General features: G+C 43.0%; 1 protein-coding gene across 1 annotated transcript; it reads right to left on the bottom strand.

Annotated features, from left to right (window-relative positions):
• Positions 1-27,835, bottom strand: Anxa5 (annexin A5). Its single transcript, XM_070022532.1, has 13 exons — positions 27,699-27,835; positions 27,190-27,232; positions 17,559-17,643; positions 16,968-17,062; positions 15,620-15,733; positions 12,609-12,699; positions 10,362-10,441; positions 9,454-9,510; positions 7,079-7,172; positions 4,622-4,717; positions 2,952-3,010; positions 1,856-1,978; positions 1-491 (listed from the first exon to the last, which is right to left on the bottom strand). Exons 2-13 carry the CDS (start codon positions 27,196-27,198, stop codon positions 429-431), a joined length of 966 nt encoding a protein of 321 aa, XP_069878633.1. The 5' UTR covers positions 27,199-27,232; positions 27,699-27,835; the 3' UTR covers positions 1-428.
• Between the last annotated feature and the right edge of the window lie 134 nt (positions 27,836-27,969).

Consider the following 27,969-nt stretch of genomic DNA (forward strand, 5'->3'; position numbering starts at 1 on the left):
TTTGGGGGGGGACTGTTTATTTGTCATTAATCTTTTGAATATAACTACCATTGCAGGTTTCAGGTAGTCATAAAACTTCCAAGGACTTCACAATTTTAAGGCTAACATAGTTATCAACTGAATATAAATGAAGCTATTTATTATTTCTTTTAAAAAAAGCAAAAGCCATCTGACCTCTTCTGGAAAATGACAAATCAAACATGAGGTCTAGTAATTTAAAGTACACTTCAAGACAACAAAAAAAGAAAGACCCAGAAGGAAGGTCAGAAGGAAGCACCTCTAGGACAGGACTTGATGGCGGGTTTGGTCATTAGCTGGCGGCTGTGACTAAGGCAGGGTGCATCAGGCACTGGATATGAGAAGAGCGGCTGGCTGTGAGGCAGGCGGGTTGCAGCGAAGGCGGGGCATCCGAGGCTCCCCGGCGGCCCTCAGTCATCTTCTCCTCCACACAGGAGCAGCAGGGCTTTCTTATAGTCCCCAGAAGTGTCGCCCTGAAACCCCAATGTGCTCCGTTAACCTCCACCGGAAATGAAGGCACTATGACAGACCCCATGCCACACACATCTGTAGTCAAGGACTTTCTCCCAAATGCATGAACAGCAATGTGCCACTTTCACACGAACTTTGCAGCCAGGTAAGGTAACATTAACTTCCTCATTTCCAACCCACCAAGACACCATTCTCTCAAAGTCAATGAAGTCTGTTCTTCTGTCTCGTAAGAGAACCGGAAAAGTTTGACAACTTTTATTTAAAAAAAAACAAAAACAAAAACAAAAAACCAAGCTAGGCGAGCACCCAGCCTCATCACACTACACAGACCGGAGCAGAGGCCGATGCTGGGAGCTGAGGTTTCAGCTGCGTCATACGCATGAATTCACCACACAGTAATGCTCCTGTTCAAAGAGCATGGGCAATCCAAAGGCCTCTGCCACAAGATGCACCTTGAGTTAGATGCTTTTGCTCACATGAAATTCTGCATCACACTGACTCACAGGAACCTTTATTCAAAAAAGTTGTCACAAGATTTCTGGCTAGCCAGGCACACTGGTGGCTCATGCCTAGAACCCTAGCTACTCAGGAAGCTGAGATGTGAGGATCAGGGTTCAAAGCCAGCCAGGGCAGGAAAGTCTGTGAGACTCTGACCTCCAACTAACCACCAAAAAAATCCAGAAGTGGCGCTGTAGCTCGAATGGGAGAGCTAACTAACTTTAAGCACAAAAGCCCAGGGTCGTCACTCAGGCCCTGAGTTCAAGCCCCAGGACCAGCACAAATTAATATATATTTATGTATATATATTTATATATGTGTATATATACACATATATATATGTATTGCCAAATTCAATCACTCTACTCTTAAAACTAAAAGGATCCTGTGTCCTTGGCTCCCTACCAACTCCAAACAGGACCTGGATGGTTCTTTCATGAACTATGAGCCAACAGAGGTGCTGACAGGGTAAAAGAAAGGAAAATCTGATATGTGAAATAACTAAATAAATAAAAATAGGAACTAATGGAGACTGCTGGGACTGAAAAGACAGATAAAAGTCCTCACGTGTGAGGACTTGAGTTTTGACATCCATCACCACCACTGAATAACACAGCTCGGTCATGCCAGGTCCTGGGCTGTCACTTCATCCTTGCTAAAGGGAACAGAATGCCCATCTCTAACTACACCACTGAAGTTTTACTCTAACTCCAAAGTGGGATCACACACAAACACACACGCATGCGCACCCACTTGCGCGCGCACACACGCGCGCACACACACACACACACACACACACACCTTGCACATGTCTCTATTAGTCTATACAGATTTCAAAAGAGAACTTCAAAAAAGGATCGACCACCACCTTAATCATGGAGTAAAGAGAAGTGGCAAAGTTCTTCCTGAACTCCTTCCTGATGTTGAACAGGTCGATCTCACTTCTGGATACCACGACTCTGATTAGGGTGTGGTCATCCGTCCCAGCGCCCTGAAAAGAGAAAAAGAGTACCACATGACCAGTTCAAACACAGCATTCACTGCTCCTGAGTTGGGGTCAGTCAGTCAAGTCAAATCAATTCGGTATAAGATCTCAGCCTTCTGAGTAGCTAGGATTTTTTTTTACATTCTTTTTTTTTTTTTTGGGGGGGGGGTCTGGTCGTGGGGCCTGAACTCTGGGCCTGGGCACTGTCCCTCAGCTCTTCAGCTCAAGGCTAGCGCTCTACCACTTGAGCCACAGCGCCACTTCCAGCTTTTTTCTTTTGCTTATGTGGTGCTGAGGAATCAAACCCAGGGCCTCAGGCATGCAAGGCAAGCGCTCTACCACTGAGCCACCTTCCCAGCCCGGATTTTTTTTTTTTCAAGAAAAGAAAAATTGCCAGGTGCCCATGGCTCATGTTTGTAATCCTAGCTACTCAGGAGGTTGATATCTGAGGATCGTGGTTCAAAGACAGCCCTGGCAGGATTACCTCCAATAAACTACTCAACAAAAGCTGGACGTGGTGCTGCGGCTCAGTGGTAGAGTGCTTGCCTTGAACAAAAGAAGCTCAGGACAGTGCTCATGCCCAGAGTTCAAGCCCCAGAACCAGCAAAAAAAAAAAAAAGAAAAAAGAAAGAACGAAAAGAAAAAGAAAAATTGTCAGGTGCCAGTGACTCATGCCTGTAATACTACTTAGGAGACTGAGATCACAGTGCAAAGGTAGCTGGGGCCAAAAAGTCCACAAAACTCCTATCTCCAATTAACCAGCAAGCCAGAAGTGAAGGTGTAAATCAAGAGGTAGAGCACCAGACTTGAGTGAAAAAGCCAAGTGAGAAACATGGGCCCCAGAGTTCAAAACCCAGCAGCAAAAATAAATAAATGGAAACAATTATCAAGATCTATTATCTAAAACTAAATTAGAGACAGAGAGAGGTAACTAGAAAAATAAAACTACCAGACAGAAGGATGCGCAATAATCACTTACCTTCATAGCGTAGTAGAGTGTCTCCGCAAGGTAGGCAGGTATGCTTCGAATGGATTTCACTAGGGAATTAAACAAAGGTCAAATGCTGCTGTCCATGAAAAGGATGAAGTCATTAAAACTCAAATGCTGCCAGAACCCCGTGGCTCATGCCTACAATCCTAGCTACTCAGGAGGCTGATATCCGAACATCACAGTTCAAAGCCAGCCTGGGCAGGGAAGTCCGTAAGAAGCTTATCTCCAATTAACCACCAAAAAGCCAGAAGTGGAACTGTGGTTCAAGTGGCAGAGTGCCTGCCAGCCTTGAGTAAAAATGATCAGGGACAGCACCCAGGCCCTAGTGTCAAACTCCAGGACTAGCACCAAAACAAACAAACGAACAAAAAAGCCTAACACGTCCTTAGTAAGGATGTTTTTTCCTTGTACCAGTATTGGAGCTTTCATACTCTTGGTTGCCTCTTTTGCTGGCAATCTAAGGCTAGCACTCTACCACTTGAGCCACACCTCCACTTGTGGCTTTTTCAAGTTAAATGGAGATGAGTCTCTTGTATTTTCATGCCCTGGCTGGCTTTGAACAGAGATCTTCAGATCTCAGCCTTCTGAGTAGCTAAGATTACGGGTGTGAGCCACCAGTGCCCAGCAACATAAAGTATTTAATTCACCTTAAAGATCCAATTTTATGTGCCTTGCAATTATGAAGGAACTAAGTTTTCTTGCTGAAGTTCATCAACTGTTTGTTCAAATGAAAGGCTGCATTTTACACTGATTCCTTTAGCACATCCTCCAGAAAACAAAGCTTAAGATCAACACCAAATACTCAGAACAAACAGTAAACATGGCTCCCTTTACACCCATGTGAACACCAATACCGCAAGGATTTCAGACTACATTCCCCTTGGATTTGGAAAGTACATAAAACTACAATTACCGGCACAAACTCAGCTCTCCAATTCTCCCAGATTAGTCTGAATAGATAATTAAAATGCCACTCCAAATAATCTAATCTGAAAACAGTCATCATTGCGTCTTTCTAACCCAATGATCATTTCGCAATCTGTCTCAAAGTGGTAAGAACGATATTTGAAAGAATCCTGAAATCTCCATGTATTGGAACAACGTGGAGAAGCCTCTAAGATAATATCCACAACATCCTGAGTTTGCAGGAAGCAGTGATTTTGTTGTTGTTGTTTTGGTCAGTCACTGGGCTTGAACTCAGGGCCTGGGCACTGTCCCTGAACTCTTTTTGCTCAAGGCTTAGTGCTCTTCCACTTTGAACCACAGCACCACTTTGGGTTTTTGTGGTTAACTGGAGATAAAGAGTGTCAAGGAGTTTTCCAGCCTGGGCTGGCTTTGAACCTCCATTCTCAGATCTCAACATCCTCAGTAGCTAAGATTACAAGTCTGAGTCACCAGCACCTGACAATATTTTATGTACTTTTAATGTAGTTTTGGGGCAATATTTTAAATCAGTCTTCTTGGTATCTCCACATAATTAAACTAACCAGACAGTCATGGATTTCCAATGTGAAAATAGATGTCTAAATCTGAAATTTTGAAGTTTTCTTCATCTAATAAAATCATGTCATGCTCTCTTACTGCATAAAATATTTCAATTCCTGTTACCATGAGAAGTACTACTATGTAGGAATTATGTGTATGATAAAATTGCCTACCAACGGCCAAGAGTAGTTGCTCCAAATTGCCAGAAGTCTCTCGGTCAATGGTTTCCTCAATCTGAAATCCTGATATAGTCATGTATTTGTCGAACACTAGGAAAAAAATTAAAGTGACTTTTAACATCATACAAGGATCACTCTTTCCAGATAGAAGATTCTTCCTCTGCCCAAGTGTCGCCATGGCTGACACAAATCTCCCTTCAGCCTTGTGCTCACACCCTCAATGAGCTAAAAATAAGAATTCCCCTTACTAGTTACAGTTATCAACAATGAGACTGAAAAGCAGATCTGCTGACAGCAATTCTAAGAAGCCTTTCTCCTTCCTTAAACAATGTGAAGTTTAGAACAAGAAACCCTACTGTACTGTTGGTGGGAATGTAAACTAGTACAACCACTCTGGACAGCAGTCTGGAGGTTCCTCAAAAAAATACACAATGGAACTTTACACAGCCAATATAATGTCATTTACAGGGAAATAGACCTAGAACAAATCATGTTCAGAGCTCAGAGACAAATGGTGCACATTTTCTCTCAAATGTGGAAGCTAGATTTAAAATACACCAAAACATGATAAATTATACAGGTCTCTAGGCATCCACACACAGTGAGATCAAAGGAAGATACTCTTTGGAAAGGATCATAAAGGTACAACACCTATGTGACTCTGAGCCTCTGATCATACAAAACAGTATTTACCAAAATGAACTCCTGGATATGAAAACAAGAAGTTTTTATTTGTTGTTGTTTTTGTTTTCTTTTTGTCTTGTTCAGTTATCTATCTTTTGGAGGGTGAAGGAGGAGCACAGAAATGGAGGGACAAAGGGTGGACAAGTGCAGTAGTGGTACTACTAGACACTATGTGGAAAATGAACTATACAACCTGGGGCAGGGGACACAAGAGAAAAACTGGGAAGTGTTAAGGGAAGGAGTGACATTGCCAAAAAGAAATGTACTCTTTACTTGACTTATGTAACTATAACCCACTATACATTACCTTCATAATAACAATAAAAAATAAAAAAAACAGTATGAATACTTAACCTTTGTCTTCTCCCTGTGAAAATAGTTATACCTGAAGCTACACCAGCCATCTTGTGACAAGCATCAGAAAGGAGATCAGAAACACACAGAGAACCAAAGTCTTACCAAGTCGATCTTAGAATCCTGCGCACAGAAATAAGGGCCAGGCTTGAAAGCCAAACTTAGGGTTTCCTGCCTGGACTCGTTCTCACCTAGCAGCACGAGAACTGACAGCTGGCCAGAGGAAAGAGCTGAGCTTCCAGTCCAGGAGGAGCCAGTGTGCGTGGCAAGCCACTCTCCCATGACATGAGACCCTGAGCAAGCAGAGGCCTGACCTCCCTTACCGGCCTCGGATGGCAAAGGAGGACATAGGGTCTCTAATTTTGTAAAACTTACATATGGAGCCATGAAATAAGTTATGAGATTTCTCCAGCTCACTAAATGGGGGGGGGGGGGGAGGGGCGGGAACAAACCTGATTCAGTAAGTCCCACTAAGACAAGTAACTCCATGTTTTATATGTAGAAGTTTAGGAGAGAAATAAAGATGAAGCCAGGTGCCATGCCATCATATAATCCTAGCTACTCAGGAGGCTGAGATGTGAGGATCATGGTTTGAAGCCAGCCAGGGCAGGAAAGTCTTTATCTTCAATGAATCACCAGAAAACTGGAAGTGGAGCTGTGGCTCAAAGTAGTAGAGCACTAGCCTTGAGAGAAAAAGCTCAAAAGTACACCACCAAGGCCCTGAATTCAAGCCCCATAAAGAAAGAGAAGAGAGAGGAGAGAGATAGACAGGAGAGAGAGAGAAAAAAAGAGGGAGGGAGGGAGGGAGGAGGGAGGGAGGGAAGGAGGGAAGAAGGAAGGAAGGAAGAGAGGGAGGGGGGGAAAAAGAGAAAAAAAGGAAAGAGAGAAAAAAAGAAAGAAAGAAAGAAAGAAAGAAAGAAAGAAAGAAAGAAAGAAAGAAAGAAAGAAAGAAAGAAAGAAAGGAAGGAAGGAAGGAAGGAAGGAAGGCAGGCAGGCAGGCAGGCAGGCAGGCAGGCAGGCAGGCAGGCAGGCAAAAAGAGAAAGAAAGAAAGAAAGAAAGAAAGAAAGAAAGAAAGAAAGAAAGAAAGAAAGAAAGAAAGAAAGAAAGAAAGAAAGAAAGAAAGAAAGAAAAGAAAGAAGGAAGGAAGGAAAGAAGGAAGGAAGGAAAGGTGGATGAAGATGAAATAGATAAAATGAAACAAATGAGATGAAATGAAATAAAATAATTAAGGGGCAGTAGGGGTGAACAGGAAGAAAGCACACTGTGTGCATGTACGCCCCCTGTTCATGGATAATTAATGCAACACCAATTACAAAAGAAAGAAATGGATTCACTCGGTGCCTGCTAGGAAGCAGGGCTGTGTCATTCTGGCTGCTGTTTGTTAATTCACAGATGGACTTTTTTTCACTCACCCCTTCTCAGATGAGACACACTCCGAGTTCCAAAGATGGTGATAAACTTCTCTTCATCTGTCCCCCACTTGAGCTCTCCAGCCTGGAACAAAGCCTGCAGAAATTTCAACTCCATCAAAATCATCCTTCCAACTCATTCCCAAGTGTTTAACTGCCCTAGGGTTTTGTTTTTAGTTCCTGACTAGTAAATCAATCCCTGTGAATCACACTGAGTCAAGGTAAACAGCAAGGCAGAGGTGCCAGGTCCGTGTTTACCCCTTACCTTTTGGAAGCCATGGGAGGGGTTGGGAGCCATAGGAGAGACGAGAGTGTTCTGATTATCCCACTGCTTAACATCTACCTACAGACTATCTGGAAGCGAAGTTACCTTTGCTCTCCATTTTGCTTGGTCTAGCACTATGCAATAGCACATGGCAAAAAATCAGTTCCCTATTTCTCCTGAAGACAGAGATTTAACCAAAACTAAGGTGTAGCTTAGTGATAACCTGCTTTCCTAATACACACAAGGCCTGGGTTAGACCTGCAATGGAGGGAGGGAGGGAAAAGGGCAAAGAAAGGGAAAGAGGAAGGGGAAGAGAGGGGAGGGGGAGATTCTCCATTCATGAAGCTTCTGGTAAAGAAGCATGAAGGCCTGGGAGTGAAACTCGCAGCCTGACTCCCTGGATTGAGGTGTGGCCAGCGCCCTCCCCTCCTCAGCTTCCACAGGGCAGGGCAGCAGTCAGCCCTGAAGGGTCACTAATGGAGGGCCTATAATTGCTGCGGTCTGGAACACTCAGTAGCAGGTGCTCGTAGACACGCCCTCTTCTCTCCTAATGGTCTGCCCTCCCTCCAGGGGAAGCTGAAGATGAAGGATGTGGAAGGGAAGGAGATTTAAAAAACAAAATACAAAATCAGTCTGAACACTTTAGTATGTTACAAAGTAAAAGGGATTTGGGACAAAAAAACATTCCGTTCTCTAGAGAGTGACTCATCGGGGTTCAGCAGTTCCCAGAAATGGCAGAAATCTTCTCAGGTAACCCCAGAGAAGATACTGAAAAGCTGAGGACAGGGTCCCAGAGGAACTTCAGGTAAGGATCTCAAATCCTCATGGTGCTTCCCGCCCAGGTCCCTGAATGGGGTCTCAAAGGAGGTGCACCTCCCCCGCACCCTCAGCGGACCAGTGTCTGCCAACTGGTAAATACATAGTGAAGGAAAGAAGCAATATCCAGTCAGTGTGACTCCTTCCCTGCTGCTCCTGGTCAGTAGACAGAGGAAAGCCCAGATCCCACTGAAGAGATAGTGTGTGTGTGTGTGTGTGTGTGTGTGTGTGTGTGTGTGTGTGTGTGTGTGTGTCTGTCTGTCTGTCTGTCTGTCTATCTGTCTGTCTGTCTGTCTGTGTGCCATGGTCAGTAGACAGAGGAAAGCCCAGATCCCACTGAAGAGATTGTGTGTGTGTGTGTGTGTGTGTGTGTGTGTGTGTGTGTGTGTGTCTGTCTGTCTGTCTATCTGTCTGTCTGTCTGTCTGTGTGCCAGTAGTAAGGCTTGAACTCAGGGCCTCAGCATTGTCCCTACCTTTTTTCCTCAAGGCTAGTGCTCTACCATGTGAGCCACAGCTCCACTTCTGGCTTTTTGGTGATTAACTGGAGACAAGAATCTCATGAGATTTCCTTCCCCAGGCTGGCTTCAAACCTCAATTCTCCCATCTCAGCCTCCTGAGTCGCTAGTATTACAGGCATGAGACATGAGCCACTGGCACCTGGCTCAAGAATTTCTATGAACTTTTATCCCCGTACTGGCCAGGAACCTTGATTCCTTATCTCTGCCTCCCTCCTGGGATTACACTGGCCTCTTTATAAACCAGACTGAGATTATACTGGGGTATTCAGATCTCTTAAGTACAAATTTTCATTTGGGAATCACTAAAGCACAGCTCACAAAAGCTCAATACCATTAAGAGTTTTATCAAAGCAAATGGAGAGGTGTCCTAAGGCCAAAACATCTTGTCATCTCTTATGTAATGAAATACTACTTGCCATGAAACCCTCTCTTCTTTCTTATTCTTTCCTGCCAACAAACCTACTTTGCCATTAGCTGTGAAATCAATAAAACAATGTGGGTTTTTTGGTTTTAAAAAAATCTCTATTTTGTGAATGTTTTATAATCACCAAAAAGAAAAGAACATGTCTAGGTGGAGTTTGGTGTGTCATTTTGTTTATTTCATCTTAACATTCAGATTAAAAACTATTTTTATGGGCCATATCTGAATGAAAAAAATCTATGAGGGTCTCATGATTTGCAAAGGCCTCACACATTCAATTATCTCCACCTGCTCTAACACTTGGTTCCCCTTCCATCTCTCTATGGTACTGAGGAACCACCAAGGCGACCGCACTCACCTGAGCATCCTGTTCCACCTGCGCCTCGTCGATGGCTGTATCAGGGTCTCTATTAGCCTATGAGAGACAAGAGATCCATTAGTGAATTGTGGTGCTTTTATTCCAAATGAAAAACAGTCCCACCTGGTAGTTTTGTACATAAAGCTCTTTTCTCTTAGCAATCACATGCTGTATTAAGATCATATTACTCCTACAATATGCATTCTTTCACACAACACTGACCCCAAACCAGTCTGGCCCTCCTGATTTAAAGACAAAAGAAGAGGTCAAATGCAATGAAAACAAGCACATGAGGTGCTATTAAAAGTTTAAGTCCAGAGTCAAGCACCAAGAGCTCACACTTATAATCTTAGCTCCTCAGAAGGCTGAGATCTGAGGATCACAGTTCAAAGTCTGGGCAAGGAAGTCCTTGAGACTCTTCTTTCCAATTAACCACCACCAAAAGAAAGTGTCAGAAGTGGAGCTATGGCTGAAGTAGTAGAGCACCAGCCTTGAGCAAAAAAAAGCTCAGGGACAGTGCCCAGACCCTGAGTTCAAGCCCCAAGACTGGCACCAGAAAAAAAAAGTTAGCTCAAGCACCTATCTATAGCAAGCACAGGACTCTGGGTTCAAACCTCAGTGCAACACACACACACACACACACACACACACACACACACACACACACACACACACACACACACACACACACACACACACACACACACACACACACACACACACACACACACACACACACTATTAGTAGGTCAGATATTCCAAAACATAAACAAGTACAGAAAATACCCAAATTCCTACCTAAGAGGAAGAAATTACAAAAAGAATTTTAAATGGCCTTAACTCAGTAAGAGCCAGGCCAGTCCAACTTCAGACCTTTTAATCCAACTACGATTAGCTCCACCCAATACCTGCAAGAGAACCACCAGCATCCTCTGGTAGTACCCCGAGGTGTCCCCCACCACGTCGTCCTCCAGGCTGGAGCCGTATTCTGCAACAGAATTGGTGCACACTTATCCACAGCTTCTTCCACCCAGAACAGGATTAGGATTCCCTGCCCCATTCATCAAATGCAGGAGATGTAAGGGAAGAAACACTGCGACATGATTATCGTAAATGTCCTCTCTTCCTTCTCTCAGTGATGATCACAGACTGGAGAGACTAACTGGACAAAAACGAATTCAGGTCTCCTGCTGGGTGCCAGTGGTTCACGCCTGTAATCCTAGCTATTCAAGAGGCTGAGATTTGAGGATCAAGGTTCAAAGACAGCCCAGACAGGAAAGTTCATGAGACTCTTATCTCCAATTAACCACCAAAATGCCAGAATTGGAGCTGTGGCTCAAGTGATAGAGTGCAAGCCTGGAGCAAAAGAGCTCAGGGACAGCACCCAGGCCCAGAGTTCAAGCCCCATTAGTGACACCACAAAAAAAAAAAATCATAAAGAGAAGCTTGTAACAAAGACTCAGAATTTTGGAAAAGTAATTATTTCATTGCTCTGACTTGATGGGTCTTTTCTAAATCAACAAATGAACACCAAGATAAGTCTCTTTTTCCTAGCTAACAGCTGGCTCTAAGCATAGAGGCTGATGACCGAGTAGACAAACCTATGAGAAATAGAATAAGGACGGGCGCAGGTAGCACACACCTGTAATCCTAGCTACTCAGGAGGCTGAGATCTGAGCACTACACTTTAAAACCAGGCTCAGGGAGGAAAGCCCATGAGACTCTTATCTCCATTTAACAGAAAAAAAAAGCTGGAAGTAGCTCTGTGGTTCAAGTAGTAGAGCACTGGTCTTCAGCCAAAAAGCTCAGACGCTGAGTACAAGCCCCTGCACTCACACAAAAAGAAAAGAAAAAGAAAAAAAGAAATCTAACAAGAACTTATGACATATCATATGCTGATACTCCAGTCACAGGAACTGTAGGTTGAAAAAATAAAACTTGCTGCAAAAAGTATGACCCAATAGGAAGAAAAATCAAATTTCGGGCTATTTTACTCAAGTACTGCTGTACCGCTGCTAATTAAAACAATACACATTTACTGAAAGTTGGGACTTGGCATTGTCCCTGAACATTTTTGCTCAACGCCAGTGTTCATCCTGTTTTCTGATAGTTGGTTGGAGATAGAGTCTCACAGACTTTCCTGCTCAGGCTGGCTTTGAACTTTGATCCTCAGATTTGGCCTCTCAGTTTCCTGAATAGCTGGAATTACAGGTAAAAGCCTCCAGCAATCAGCTTACTGAAACATTTTTTTTTAATCAACTATGATCTAGAAAAAAGCTTAGGTTTCTTTTCCCAGGTTCCCAAATGCTTATTAGATAACTCTTAACTTCTAATTTATAAAATTCAATTTATTTGAAGAAAAAAACACTTATATTTATCTTCAATTAATATAAAAGAAAGGCAACTGGATGTTCCTATAATAGCTGTAAATCCTATGCAGAAGCAAAACATCTTCAGCAGTATTTTATAAACTAAACAAGTTATAAATAAAAATGTAGGGATTTTGTTGTTGATCTTCTTTTTGTTTTTTACTGAAGAATAAAAAAATACCAAGCTGGGCACTGGTAGCTCACACCTGGAATTCTAGCTATTCAGGAGGCCGAGATCTGAGAATTGAGGCTGCAAGCCAGCCTGAGCAGACAAATCAGTAAGACTCTTATGTCTAATTTACTAGCCAGAACTAGATGTATGGCTCAAGTGGTAGGGCATTAATTCTAAGAGAAAAAGATGCCAGACACAGGTGGCTCACACCTGTAATCCTAGCTACTTAAGAGACTGATCTGAGGATCTCAGTTCAAAGCCAACCCGGGCAAGAAAGTCCAGGAGACTCTTATCTCCAATGAACCACCTGAAAACCAGAAGTGGCACTGTGGCTCAAGTGGTAGAGCACTTGCCTTGAGTGCCCAGGCCCAGAGTTCAAGCCTCACAATCAACCAAAAGAGAGAGAGAGAGAGAGAAAGGTAAGCCAGAGCCCAGGCCCTTAGTTCAAGTCCCAGTACCAACACAAAAAGAAAAACAGCTTGAATTGTAGCTCATTCATCTTTCATTCATTCATTCAACAATCACATATTGCTGACTTCTGGATCCATAAAACACTTCCTTCACATTAGAGGAAAAAGAGATGAAGTGAGAATAGGTGAACTATAACCATGTACCTTCTTCATAAACCTGTCTGATGGCTCTGAGTTCCTCAGGTGTCCTTGAAGCAATAATTTCTGTCAAAACTTTTTCATCTGTCCCAGCTCCCTGTTTGGAGATTTATTTTTAATCAAGAAAACATGTCAGATTAAAAAGAAAGTTGTTTCCTTAGATGTTACCCAAATTGTATAATTACATAAACATTACCAAACATAACATGGATGTATTTATATTCAAGTTCTATTCTTGTACCATATTCAGAAATTTCAAATTAATATTCTCTCCAAGGCCAATTTTATTCTATTTTACTTGACTTTGATTGTCATTTTGTCTAATGAAAAGAGAATATCTGTTTTGTTCTGTTCATACATGTGCATCCATGTATAATGCATACATACAGGTTAAATGAATGCACCATGCATAATTTGATTTGTCAATTCTAGTTTGAAAAGCAAAACATTTTGCCAGGATGAGCATGTCATTCTAGCTACTCAGGAGGCTGAAATCTGAAGATCATGGTTCAGAGCCAACCCAGGCAAGAAAGTCCATGAGACTCTTATCTCCAATAAACTTCCAGAAAGTTGGAAGTGGAACTGTGGCTCAAGTAATAGAGTGCTAGAATTGAGAAAAAAAAAAAATCTCAGAGCCAGCATCTGAGTTCAAGCCCCTAGGCCCGCACCAAAAAGGAAAAAAAAAAAGAACAAAAGAAAAAGGAAAGTAAACCATTTCACTGAAAACTATGAAACAATAAAAAGCCTGAACTACAGTAAGTGTAAACACTTTACATAAATTATCATGGGATGTAATCCTAGCTACTCAGGAGGCTGAGAACTGAGGATCATGGTTCAAAGCCAGCCCGGGCAGAAAAGTCCATGAGACTCTGATCTCCAATAAACCACTAGAAAACCGGAAGTGGTGCTGTGACTCAAGAGAGAGCACTGACTTGAGCTGAAGAGCTGAGGGACAATGCCCAGGCCCAGAGTTCAAGCCCCACGACTGACAAAAAAAAAAAAATTCTCATGGGAGATTATTAATATCTAAGCAATCTACTTAGAGAATAAACCCTGGTCCCACATTAAGCTCTGTAGGAGCCACAAAAAATATCCTGCTCCTCAGGTGCAGCATAGATCTTATACAACCCCTGAGGCCCTGGTGGTAAATAAAGTCTTGTCCCCTGAGGGCTGCTACTGGAGAACCTGGAACCTTTTAAGAGAAAGGGACTAGCAGGAAGTCCTGATGTCACTGAAAACATGCACTTGAGGGAGATCTTGACACCCCCTTCCTCCTCCTTTGTTTCCTGGCCAGGAGAGTTCTGCTCCACTCAGGATGTGCTGCCTGGCTACAGAGTAACAGAGCCTGTCAGTCATGGATGGAACCTCTAAAAGTGTCAACCACAACCTTCACTTATAAGTTGAGTATGGTAGGTCTCGGTTACAATAACAGAAAGATGCCAACCACAGGTAACAATAAATATAACAGGCTTAGCATTTAGGAATTGGGTCAGTACACTAGAACTTGCGCTCTGGGTTTTTAAAAAATAACTTGAGTTGATTTTTCCTGTGTCTGGTTCAAGAAGTTTTATCTACATTGTGAAATTAGAAATTACATCCAACAATATGACTGAACTTAGTATTTTTGGTTGTATTAAAGATTGCATTTGGGAGCTGGAACACAGTTCAGTGTAGAGTACTTGCCTAGCATGAATGAGGCTCTGGATTCCATCCTCAGCACTACAATATTTTTTTTTAATTTAAAACCTAGTACAATTTAAGCTTTATTTCTATTTCAAGTTGTTTACTAAAAATTAAGTACTAAAAAAAGATCCTAGGTTGTCTCCTATGACAAATTTTTTTTCTCCTATGACTTTCTTAAATGTACAATTTTAAAATGCCCTTTTCTCAAAAACAGAATTTTATTTACTTAAAAAAATTGTAGAGTATAAAGAGAACCAAGGTAAACAGAATCCTAACTGGATAAATCTGTGCCTCCTTCCACTACTCAACTACCGAAAATACTTGAGTTACATGACTATTTCTTTATTGTTAATGTTTTATTTGCCCACTCAGAACTGAGCTACTAATTACTAAACTATTTCCTGCCCTGCAAGTCTAAACAAATGTTCAATGTAGTCATATTTTTATAAAATATTCCAAACCCAAGGAAAGACCACATAATTAGTTTTCGTTTCCAGCTGAAATTGTGACAACTACCACCTTCTTATCTTCTCATCAGGCAACTTTCCATGTGAAAAGTTAAAATAGTCCACCCAAAATGTCTTTAACACCCTGCTGAGTGTAATCCTAGCTACTCAGAAGGCTGAGATCTAAGGATCATGGTTCAAAGCCAGTCCAGGCAGGAAAGTCCCTGTGAGACTTTTATCTCCAATTAACCACCCACAAAAAGTGGAGCCGTGGCTCAAATTGGTAGAGAGCTAGCCTTGAGCAAAAAAGCTCAGGAACCGCGCGTAAGCCCTGAATTCTAGCCTCACAACCAATGAAAACAACAAAAACAAAAAGTAAATCCGCTATGTACCCAAAGACAATCATGAAAATCAAATATTAAAAGCCATATAAAATTAAAATCTCAAGCCATATTATTGAGTTTCAAAATATACAAAAGATCTGCTTGTAATCATAGCTAATCAGGAGGCTGAGATCTGAGAGTCATCATTCAAAGCCAGTCCAGGCAGAAAAGGTCATGAGACTCTTAACTTCCATTTAACCAGCAAAAAAAAAACAGACATAACAGACATAAACTCACCCTTGAGTGAGAACAGGTAAAAAAATAGTGCCCAGGCCCTCAATTGAAGCTCCAGTACCAGCACAAATGAATAAACAAATATGTAAAAATACTAAATAACACATTTGTAATTTCCTATTGCCTCCCATAGTTTTGTGTTCCAAGCAGTCCTCACTGACATAAAAATGCCATAAAATGTTTAAAACAGAAGAGATAAGACAGTGTAACAACCAAAGTAAACCAGTGCCACGTGGCATGGGCAGTCCACACACACACACCTGCCTCTTACCTTCAGCGCATGCTTCAGCTCGTAGGCATCATAAAGCCGGGCGGGTTTCATCAGAGCCACAATTAATTTTTCAAACTTTCCAGTCAGCTCTGATTTCAGGTCGTCCAAAAGGTCCTAACTCCCAGAAAACACAAATGTACTAAGGAGACACATTTCAAGGCGGAGTCCTCTTACACACAAAGCCTCGTTCTTGGTTCTACCAGTAGTGGCAGCCTTTTCTTGAGCCAAGGGCCATTTCAATATTTATAACATCATAGTGGGCCCTAAAAATCACCAAGGCAGGCAGCCCAGGAGAAGCCTAAACATCTGCCCCATCCCGTATAAAATGATTCTGTAGCTGTCTAGGGAATGCAAGCCCGACTCCCATCCATGCACCCCACAGCCAGGAGAAATGTACTGCTGACCATGAGAGCCACTTAAAGCATCAAGGTGTTTTATTAATGGTGCTTTTCTTTCAGAGTTAAAATCAAGTGCACAATTTTAATGGTTTTCTTTTTAAAATACTATTCTGAGACACAAACACATTTTTTAAAAAAGAATCCTCAAAAATCACACTAAGTACTGCCAGGCACCCATGGTTCACGCCTTTAATCCTTGCAATTCAGGAGGGCTGAGCTCTGAGAATCAAGGTTCAAAGCCAGCCCGAAGTCAGCCCAGAGAGGAACAATCATAAGATTCTTATCTCCAAATAACCAACAAGAAGCTGGAAATAAAACCGTGGCTCAAATGCTAGAGCATTAGCTTTGGGGAAAGAATGCTCACAGTCAGTAGCGCCAGCCCTGAGTTCAAGCTCCAGAACCAGCACAGAATAAAAAAAAATCACTAGGTGCCTTCTCTCAAAATAACAAAATTTAGCCTATTTTATCTGAACTATTTTTTCTCTTTCAATAACTAAAAACAATGTGTTGTATAGTAGATTGTAGTCATTATTATGCTTTTCTGACTACTGAAAAATATAAGTATTACTTATATAATTCAGAAAAGAAAAATAGTACTAGAGTAATATGAGATACAATATTTAGAATTTTCTTAGAAAGGGGGGTCACAGCTCAGTGTAGAACACTTGCCTAACACACAGAAGGCTACAACTGACCCCCAATACCATGAAAAAAACATTTTTTTGCTCTGCACCTTTTTCTCCATGAGTTGACAAATGTACATTTTCAGGCACTGTAAGTCATCTGAGATGATTTCAAGGACACGGCATGGACATGGAGAATGCAAACAGATTTTATATAAATACAAAATAAGGGACATGAGCGATCTTGATAATTTTGGTCTCCTGAGAATCCTGAAACTGGGCTGAGGGAGCAGGGTGGGGTGGGGAGGGGAGGAGACAGGCTCTTACCCGACCAAACAGAGTTTTGAAGGCCTCAGCGATTTCCTGGCGCTGAGCATTGCTTCTTGATGTCAGCAGAGTCAGGATGCTCTCCTCATCCGTGCCTGCGAAGGAGAACGAAACATCACAACCTGTCCCCTGCCAATGGCCATCTCTCCACAGCCCCCTACCTTTTACACTCTCCTGCTTCTACCTGTGAGAAAATAAACTGATGTCATCTGTTTGTACATTTAACAAATGTATGAACTCGCCAGGCACCGGTGGCTCAGGCCTGTAATCCTAGCTGCTCAGGAGGCTCATACCTAAGGATCCCGGTTCAAAGCCATCCCAGGCAGGCAAGTCTGAGAGATCTATCTCCAACTGGCCACCTGAAAACCAGAAATGTTGCTGTGGAGCACTAGCCTTGAGCAAAAAAAGTGTAGGTACAGCACCCAGGCTCTGAGTTCAAGCCCTAGTCTCAACATACACACACACACACACACACACACACACACACACACACACACACACACACACACACACACACACACACACACACACACACACACACACACACACAAATTAAAAATAAGAAAAATAATAAAAAGGACACTTAATTACCCAGGCCTTTCATGGCCTTCCGGAGAGTTTCGGCATCAGCCCGATCATCAAATCCAGGGAAGTCACTCACAGTGCCTCTGAGAACCTAAGACCAGAAGCACAGAGGTGATAACTGAAACCTTGATCAATGGGGCAAAGCAAATAACATGAAGAGCCATTTACTATATGCATCATGTTTGGCCTCTAAGTATATTCACCATTTGGTTTAAGATTTGTGAAGCACCCCCCTGAAATGGGAAGTGAACTACCAATGGTATAATTAGCGCCAGCCTGGTGCACAGTGACAACACTGGGGTGGGGGGAGGGGGTGGAGAAGGGGGTTAGTGAAGGAGGAGTTGGCCCCTCTGCCCTCCTCTCTGCAAAGGACACCTCCCTGAGGGACCCCATTCCTGACCTAGAAACTAACACTCAATCCCCTGCCAATCCTAACCAAAGGTTTTATTCATGGTTTCATCCTAAGTCCTACTTTTGTACACTTGCTCAGGAACTTTAGGATAACTGAGTATGTCAAGCAGCAGTGGCTTGTCCTAGTTTCTCAAGTGGCGGAGATCTGAGAACCGTGGTTCAAAGCCAGCTCCACAGACAATTCCTCAAGACTCTTATCTCCAATTACCCAGCAAAAGACCAAAACTGGAACTGTTTCAAGTGCTAGAGTGCCAGCCATGAGAAAAAAAAAACAAAGCCAAGCAAGAGCTTCAGGCCTGAGTTCGAGTTCAAATCCCAGTGCCAATACCTGGGGAAAGGTGGGGAGAAGTTATTCGGTAATTCATGTGCCAGAAAGAACATATTAAAAGACATTCTTCTCCTTCTTTTTTATTTCTTTTTTTTTTTTTTTTTTTTTTTGTCGATCATGGAACTTGAACTCTGGTCCCTCAGCTCTTCAGCTCAAGGCTAGCGCTCTATCACTTGGGCCACGGTGCCACTTCTGGTTTTCTGTTGGTTAATTGAAGAGTCTCACAGACTTTCTTGCCTGGGCCATCTTTGAACCACGATCCTCAGACCTCAGCCTCCTGAGTAGCTAGGATTACAGGCGTGAGCCACTGGTGCCCGGCTGGAAGACATTCTGCACACATTATTTTCCATGCAGGCAATACTTTTAATAATCACAAGGAAAAAGTCATGATTCCTTCCAAGTACCCACAGTTTACTCCTGTAATCCAAGCTAGTCAGGAGGCTGAGATCCAAGGATCAAGGTTGGAAGTCAGCCCAGGTAGGTAAGTTTATGAGACTCTTCTCTCCAGTTAACCACCAAAAAGTGGTTCAAATGGTAGAACACCAGCCTGGAGAGAAAAAGAAAATCCTCCCAATGTCCAGGAAGTTGCCTTGCAACTTGGCAGCCAATATTCAAAAAGTAGACAAGTACAAGAGTTTGGGTTTTTTTTTTAACATGCATAAAAGCAGGGGAGAATGAAATGGCCCAGTATTTGGGGAAAAGGACTATATTTTAATAGAAAACCAGCAATCAGGTTAAATAGAAAAACGAAAAGGGACAGATCCTTGGGAGAGAAAAAACTGATTTTTTTTACTGTGCCAAAAAAGTGTAAGTTGATTTCCTTCACAGGTGGAGCAGGTCTGTGCTGCAGCTCTGATGCTGGATGAAAAGCAGATTCTCTTGGTGGAATATCTTCAAATTAATTTAAAGATAGGTTTTGTATGGTACACTTTCATAAACAGACTCTGTTTAGGGGTTGGGATGGATGATGGGAGGAGAGATAGCTAATGAAGAGGAGGAGGGAGGAACGAATATCGTCAAAATAGTTCATTTGCACACATGAAAATAAACCAAGGAAACCTGCTGAAATTCTTTTAGCCAGGCTGAAAGTGGCTCATACCTGTCATCCTAGCTACTCAGGAGGCTAAGATCTGGGGATCATGGTTTGAAGCCAAACCTAGGCAGGAAAAATCTGTGAGGCTCTTATACCAATTAACTACCAAAAGAGGTAGAAGTAGAGTGGTGGCTCAAGTGGTAGAGCACTATCCTTGAGAAAAAAAAACTAAAGCTCAGGGACAGAGCCTTAGACCTGAGTTCAAGCCCTGGATTAGTACAAAAGAAGAAAAAGAAAAAGAACACATGTGAAAATGTCACAGTGAAATGTCACAATGAAACACCTCCCCTGCGTAACTAATGAGTGTTACTAATAAGTAAACATCAATTTAAATATATAAAACACTTTAAAAGGGAAGCGTGATCTGGTTTGTAAGTCTACAAAAATTTGCTAGTAGACAAGAAGGAAAGAAGTTAAACAGGAAAGAAGTTAAAAAAAGAGCACAAGGCGTCTACCTCAAAGCAAAAAGATATTTAGGGCCAGATACAGTGTTCATGCCTATAGTCCTAGCTACTTGGCAGATGAAGAGATCCAGAGGATCATGGTTCAAGACTAGCCTAGGTAAAACATTTGAAAAGACCCCATCTAAACCAATAAAAAGCTAGGCAAAGTGGTGTGTTAGAGTTGCAAGGAAAACACAAATAGGACAGTTCCGGCTGAGCCAGTCATCAACAAGAGACCCTATTCATCAAATAACTAAAAACAAAGGGAGTGGGAACACGGCTCAAGTAGGAGTCTACCTAGAAAATACATAGAATCTGAGTACAAACTCTAATACAGCTAAAATCTTATCTCAGGGACTACAGCAACTGCAGTAAAAAGATGAAAAAGAAGAAAAATGTGCCCAGAAATCTCAACTGCTAACTATGAAGAAGAAATAGCCGCTAGGCATGCGGGGAAGAACTTTCTAGAAATTGCAAAACTCTTTGGCTACATTCCATACACCCAGAGTCACTAGCAGCAAGGCCACACTGCAGGATTAGAGGTCAGACGTGAATCACAGACATGAGTCATAGGACAGCAGAGCCTATGTTTGCATGCCGGCCTCACCCCCTTCCTGCCCACACAAAGCCATTTGCCAGGGACTAAGTCATTCACTTAGGGCTTCCCCTGTTTCCTGGGGTCCCCATTTAACTCCATCCTTTTCCCTTCCCCCTCCCTCAGTGTACCCCAATTCTTTTATCCCCCCCCCCTTACCTCAAGGCCTTCCCCCAGAGAACTCTGTCTACACTTCAACAACGCAGGGTCACATCACAGCACTCACTTTTTAACTCTCACCTTCATGACTATCCAACTCTGCAACAATGTAATTTTCATGGCTTTTTTTTCCTCCTTTAAATTAAGATGTTATTTTTATCCTTAAACACTAGGTATTCCCAAATTTAAATAGTGAAATTAACAACAAGAAAAAGAAAAAAAAAAGTCAGTGACTCCCACCTGCAATCCTAGCTACACAGGAGGCTAAGATCTGAGGACTGTGGCTCAAAGCCAGCCCACAGAAAACCTGGAAGTGGATCTGTGACTCCAATGTTAAGAGTGTTATCCTTGAGCAGTGTCCAGGCCCTGAGTTCAAGCCCCAGAACCAGCATATACACACACACATATACACACACACACACAGAAAACAAACCTACTTTTCTAGACACAGGATTTAAAGACAAAAGGAAATAATACATAAATAACAATGTAACTCTGTGACAGCTTTCCAATACCTCTCTATTTATTCCTATGTTTGGGTCTGCCTCCTGTCTCCCTCTATACCCCCCCTTTCTGAGGGAGGCAGGGATGGGCGCTGCAAATCCTGTCTTTTTTCTCTCATGTCCCAACAACTACACCAGCTAAGCAACCTCATCTTCTTCTTCAACGAAACAGGAGTAGTAATACTTCCACAAGGCACTGTGGGCACTAAATAATGCATACAAAGGATCTGGCAAAGTATCTATTACATCAATGAATCTTGGTTCCACCCATTATTTTACTTTCCAGATCTAGCAAAACCTGGCACAGAGGGAGAAGGCAAAAGCTTCAGGCATTTAGGCATTCTTTTTTTCATGGCTTGCTTTCCTTTCACATTCAAATAAACTCCAGTTAACTTTAAAAAAACAAAAACTATAAATTTTAAAACCAACCAACTTCTGGGTACTAGTAGCTCACATCTGTAATCCTAGCTACTCCGGAGGCTGAGATCTGAGGATTGTGGTTCAAAGCCAGCCCACGCAGAAAACTCTGATCTCCAATTAACCATCAAAAAGCTGGAAGTGGAAGTATGGTTCAATTGATAGAGCTCTAACCTTGAGTGAAAAACAGCTCAGGGACAGTGCCTAGGCCCTGAGTTCAAACCTCAAGACCAATAAAATAAATAAAATAACTGATGTATTTTGGAATTTTTTTTTAAATTTTATTTTATTTTATTTGTGAACATACTGTACAGAGGAGTTACAATTACATGGACAGGATAATGCGTACATTTCTTACCAAGCATTGCAGCCTCCTCCTTTGTTTATCCTTCACATCCCTTCCCAGCCTCCCCCCTCCCCCCCAATCCCAATCCATTACTTCCCCCCCTTCCCCCCCCCCGCACCGATGTTGTAAAGCTCATTTTAGACATGACAACTTGTACTTCTCATTGTTGCAACAGGTCCACCTGTATCCTTAAACAACTGGTTTTTCCCCATCTCCTCCACAAGTTATACTGACAGGGGTTATACTGTGGGGGAGGGACATACAAAGCAACAAAGAGATAATCTTATAAATGCGTTAGAAACACATGCATGAAAGAAAAAAACCTTAAAATACACATCTAAGGGTTCATTTTCCTGACATCACATTATCTGACTTTTTCCGCTTGACTCATACATATACTAGATATTACAAATAAGGGAAACCATGGGACCTTGTTTCTTTGGGCCTGGCTTACTTCACTTAATATAATTTTTTCCAAGTTTGGAATTTTTTAAATATCGTAAAAGGTACATAAAACAACCTATTTCAGAAATGGATCTCTGAGGTAATATCAGCCCAGCGCCGGTGGCTCACGCCTGTCATCCTCAGGAGGCTGAGATCTGAGGATGGCGGTTCAAAGCCAGCCCAGGCAGGAAAGTCCATGAGACTCTTATCTCCAATTAACCACCAGAAAACCAAAAGTGGTGCTGTGGCTCAAGCGGTAGAGCACTCACCTTAAGCTGAAGTGCGCAGGGACAGCACCCAAGCCCAGAGTTCAAGCCCCATGACCAACCAAAAAAAAAAAAAAAAAAAAACAGACACTTTATATTGTTTTGACCTTGGGGAAGTCATTAAAAGAAAAAATCCTCAGACAATCAATCCATCAGGAAGGAACTGTTATCTGTGTAAGTTTTCCAAGCTTCACTGGATACAGGAATTAGGAACTGCTAAATGTCAATGAATGATTCAGTGGCTTGCAAAGCAGCCAGTCCATTTGTGTCTCTTTCTTTGCCAGCATCCAAAATAAAGAAGACAAGAGTCAAATGCATCAGGAACTGATCCAGACTAACTCAGAACACCACAGACCTGGAGACAACTAGGTAACTTTGACCTTAGTCCCCAAGACCAGTGAAGTCCCCAAGAGAAGGGATCCCAAAAGTGAAATGGTATCCAGTCAGCTAATAAATCTCATCCCAAACTACTTATTTATATTTATATTGAGCCTGCTGTTCTAAACAGGGCCTTGTAAAGTCTTGTAGGATGCAACAAATCTGGGATGCAACAAATCTGAACCAAATCAATATAAGCCCTAATCAAGCCTTGTACAGTTCAAATCTGTATCACAGCTATAGCTCTGATATTCATGAACAATACTGTTAGCACAGGCTTCACCTTACAACATTTCTGCTACCATGACCACATGGTAGTTTCAAAAACAAAATCTCATGTGTGAAGTTTGAGTGAAAGATGAAAGTCACAAACCCAAAAGTTGAAATAAGATACATTCCATGACTCCAGGTGCATGCCCGCATGCAGGCTCATGCCTGCAATCCTAGCTATTCACGAAGCTGAAATAAGAGGATCTCAGATCTGAGGATCTCAGCCAAACAAAACAAGCCCACAAACAATATTTAAATAAATTGGAGTATACATAGAATAATGTGGCCCAACCTACAAAAAAGAGAAACAAGCATAAGTCAAGAAAGTTTTTTTTTTTTAAGTTCAGAATTCAGTTTTAAAAATCCAACCCAAGCCAGGTTACAAGCTCATGCCTGTAATACTAGTTATTCAGAAGGCTGAAATATGAGGATCCTGGTTCAAAAGCCAGCCCAGACAGGAAAGTCCATGAGATTTTTATCTCCAATTCACCCAAAAAAAAAAAAAAAGAACAGAAATTGAGCTATGGCTCAAGTAATAGAGTGCTAACCTTGAGCAAAACAGCTCAAGGATAGAACTCAACCCCTGAGTTCAAGCCCCACCCAGTACCAACACACACACACACACACACACACACACACACACACACACACACACACACACACACACACACACACACACACACACACACACACACACACACACAAATGTCCAACCCAAAATATGTTAACAATGGAAGTAATTTCTAAGTAGTAGGTATGTAAGAAGTAAGTATGATTTAGGAATATTTCATATTTGCATAATAAGAATACTGTAGAAATAGATAAGAACATTGAAGAATAGTTCACCTTGAACAACTCCTTGTTTAGTCTGAGTAAAAAAATAAATGGTGAATACCTAAAATCTCAGCATTAAGGAGGATGGGGAAGGATTGCCTACCTCATTAAAAAAAAAACTCTTAAAGGAGGGAGGGAGGAAACACCAAGGTATCTATCACAGATAGAGCCATTATTTTCTTAAGTTTGTAGCAACAAAGTCACACCAAAGATCTGCCTATATAACCAGCCTGTGGAGTTTTTGTTTTGCTTTTTGAGATGGGGTCTCACTGCTCTGGCTTGTCTGAAACTTACTATACAGCCAAGCTGGCCTCCCATTCACTATTCTCAAACCTCTACCTCCCAAATTGTTGGATTACATGGTTATATAATAACAACAGTCACAAAACTTAATATTGAAATATACTGGAGTATTTAATAATCCTGCTTTCTGTATTTTTGTATATAATGTTATGAGCAAGAGGGTCCCAACCTAAGTAAAAAGAAGAAATTGTTGCTATGGAAGATGTAGTTGATAAAGATTTACTGTGGTGGGAAACTACATTTTAACTTTCCAGTAAGTAAGAGACAATATGTATACAGTATACTTTCATTCTGATCCCATCCAAGGAGTGGAAGTCTCTGGCTCTTTATCCCACAGATGTTTTCCAAGAAACCATCTGAATCAAACCCTAAAGCTCCAGCTGTCCTACAATTACATGGAGGTCTAAAGCAAATTTCAGGCATTAAAAATACAGTTACAGAATGTGACCAAAATGTAAATATAAAGATAACAAAATCCCATTTTAATTTTAAATACTTTACAAACTAGTAACAAAGCTATGGCAAAATGCAACACCACATCTTCTCTTAATACTAGTTACTTTAATGATAAATCAAAAAATGGGTCTTTGAAGCCTAGCACTAGTGGTTCACGCCTGTAATCCAAGTTACTCAGGAGGCTGAGATCTAGGATGGTGGTTCAAACCAACCTGGGCAGGAAGGTCTTTGAGACTCTAATCTCCAATTAACTACCAAAAAAACCATAAGAAGGGCTGTGGCTCATGTGGTATAGTGCTAACCTTGAGCAAAAGAAGCTCAGGAACAGAGTCCAGGCCCTGAGTTCAGGCTCCAGTACCAGCACCGCCCCCCCCCAAAAAAAAAGCTGGTCTTGTCAGAAAAACACTTCTTGAGCCTGAACACATGCTCAGGAGGCTGAGACCTGAGGATCACATTTGAAAACTAGTCTGTACAGACAAATCCAAAACACTCTTACTTCCAATTAACTGGCGAAAAGCTGGAAGTAAAGAAGTGACTAAAGTGGTAAACCATTAGCCTTGATCAAAAAAGCTTAGAGACAGCACTTAGGCCCTGAGTTCAAGCCCCAGTACCAAAACAAAAATAAATAACTAAAACAATCCTTTTGTTACATTATGAGAGAGTTATATGCTAATTTTATAATACAAGCCACCATGTTCCCAGTTTTACATACACAAAGGGTCACTACACTATTATCATTCTTTGAAAAGATCAAAAGTAATGTCCACCAATGGAAAAATATATTCATTTATTCTCTGTTGAATGGGAAACTTCTAAGAGACTGGAGACATAGCCAAGTGAGTAAGGATAAAGGAGACTTCCCAGAGGATTACCAAATTGCCCCAAATATCACCACAGTATCATACATAACCACACCGTATCATATTAAGATAAGAAAGAGATACCTGGGGAAAGAGAGTTAATTACACAGTAAAAAGTCCCCTTTCCATGAGGAAGAACGTAAATCAAACGTTCCACCTGAAGTAACAGGAGAACTGTCTAACTCTAACTTTTAAGACAACGCAGAAGAATGGGAGGACTGTGTAAATGTAGTAATGACCCAGCCCTCCCTTTTCTTCTTGGAAAGGACCAGAAAACCTTATTCCACTTCCCTAAATCAGTCTGATGACAGGGGAACCACACATGAGAGCCGGAGTTGTTTGAGAAGCTGAAACACTTGTTTAAGGAGTATTATCAGGCGCTGACAAGCAGTCAGATTGACCGGATGTGCCAAGTATGTAACCTCTAAGGGCTACTGTCTTAAGTCACAGAAGACTTTATGACATTGATTTTATACATTTAGAACATTTATAAAGGCTACTATGTAAATTGAACTGTTTTTTTTTCTTTCCTAGACTGTTTCTTTTTTTTTAATCACTGCTGAAGTCTGAACTCAGACTTGTGCTTGCATTCTGTGTCCTGAGCCCTTTTTTGCTTTCGTTGATTTTCCAAGAGTCTCTTATGTAAGTCCAGGCCAGTGTGGACCATGAGCCACAGCTAATGATCACAGAGGCACACACCACACCCAGCTTGGTTGACATGCAGGGTCTCACAACCTTCTGCCAGAGGTTGGTCTCTTAACTATGAACCTCTGGATCTCCACACCTCCACACCTCCCAACTAGCTAGAATTGCAGACATGAGCCCAGCTCCATTCTACAGGATTGACAAATAGTAAGGTGTGTGTGTGCTGGGGGGGGGGGGGGGAGAGAAAGGGGGAGCTTCTATTAAGTAATCAACTTCTGAAACAGTCCCAAGGCAAATTCAATTTAAAACTCGTTCCACGAGTCCAATATTTCAGAAAAACAGCTCTTCAGCTTAAATTTCAGTGTGGTAAGAAAAATAAAAATAAAAATAAATCAATACTGATGAACAGTTAGTTCCCTTCTTATGGACCCTGGGCTGAGCTACAAGGAAAGCTCCACGGACTGTTCTGGAAAAAGCCAAACCCACCCACAGTATCAAAATACAGGAAACTTAAAAAAAAAAAAAAAAAGGAAGCCAAGAAAGAAAAAGCTAGGAGGAGTTTGCCTCACGTGACCACGATGAGCTGTTCTGGGTCTGGTTCTAATTTTAGCGGCTCTTTGGATTTGAGGGAGCCCCGCGATACAGTCAACTCGAGAACAAGGGGAGCCCCCAAAGTCGGCCTCGTCGCGGGTGCGCGCGTCCGGGCGGGGCCTGGGGACCCTGGGGAGGAAGGGGACCCGAGGCGGGGTGGGCAGGAGACGAGGGCGGGGTCCCCGAGGCAGGCTGGCTCCGCTCCGGAACGTTCCCGGCGCTTGGGTCCGGGCCAGGCGCCCCTGTCCAGGCCCCCGCGCGGTGGCGGACACGAGCGGCCCGGCCGCTGCCTTACCTGGGCCATGGCGATTGCGAGGGTCAGGAGAGGGCGATGCGGGCTGCAAAAGAGGAGGGCGGGAGGGTGCAGGTTAAGAGGGGCTCGGGGTCCCCGCCCCGGACCGCGCGAGCCCCCCCAGAAGTGCACCGAGTCCTCAGGAGCGCCGACCGCCTTCCAGAAGTGCACGGATCCCCCAAGGGCGCCCCGACCCCCCAAAAGTGCACCGAGCCCTCAGGAACTCGCCGACCACTCCTGGGGCGTGCCGAGCCCCTCCCCTGGAGCACTCCGACCCCCCAAGAGCGCAGGACTTCCCCCGAAGTGCACAGACCACCCCGGGGGCGCAGGCGCCCCGACCTCCGCGCCCGCCCCACCCCCGGAGCGCACCAAACCCGCCCGACGCGCCACCCGCCGACGCGCCCGGGGCTCCGCTCCAGAGACCGAACCCCGCCGGGCGACTCCCCGCTGGGTGCGGTTCCCCCGCCGCCCTCGTCCGGGAAGCCCGGACCCCCGGCTCGCGGGACACTCACCAAATCCAAGAAGCCAAGTGCCCGATCTCTCCGGGTGGCGTCAAGCGCGACGCGGGACGGTGGCGGCGGCCCGGCTCAGGTGCTCACGCCCAGAATGTGGCAGCAGCTCCCACTGGCTCCGAGCAACGGAATCGCCCCGGCCCGGCTACGCCTCCATCGTGGCCACGCCCCCCAGACTGCCACGCCCCCTGCCCTGCCTCGTCCCGCCACTCCCGAGCGTGGCCCGGGCCTCGCCCCGCCCCTCCCCGGCATGGCTCCGCCCCCCTCGGCC

The sequence above is a fragment of the Dipodomys merriami genome, unplaced genomic scaffold (assembly GCF_024711535.1).
Source record: "Dipodomys merriami isolate MVZ:Mamm:240054 unplaced genomic scaffold, mDipMer1.0.p SCAF_15, whole genome shotgun sequence".
NCBI classification, from domain to species: domain Eukaryota; kingdom Metazoa; phylum Chordata; class Mammalia; order Rodentia; family Heteromyidae; genus Dipodomys; species Dipodomys merriami.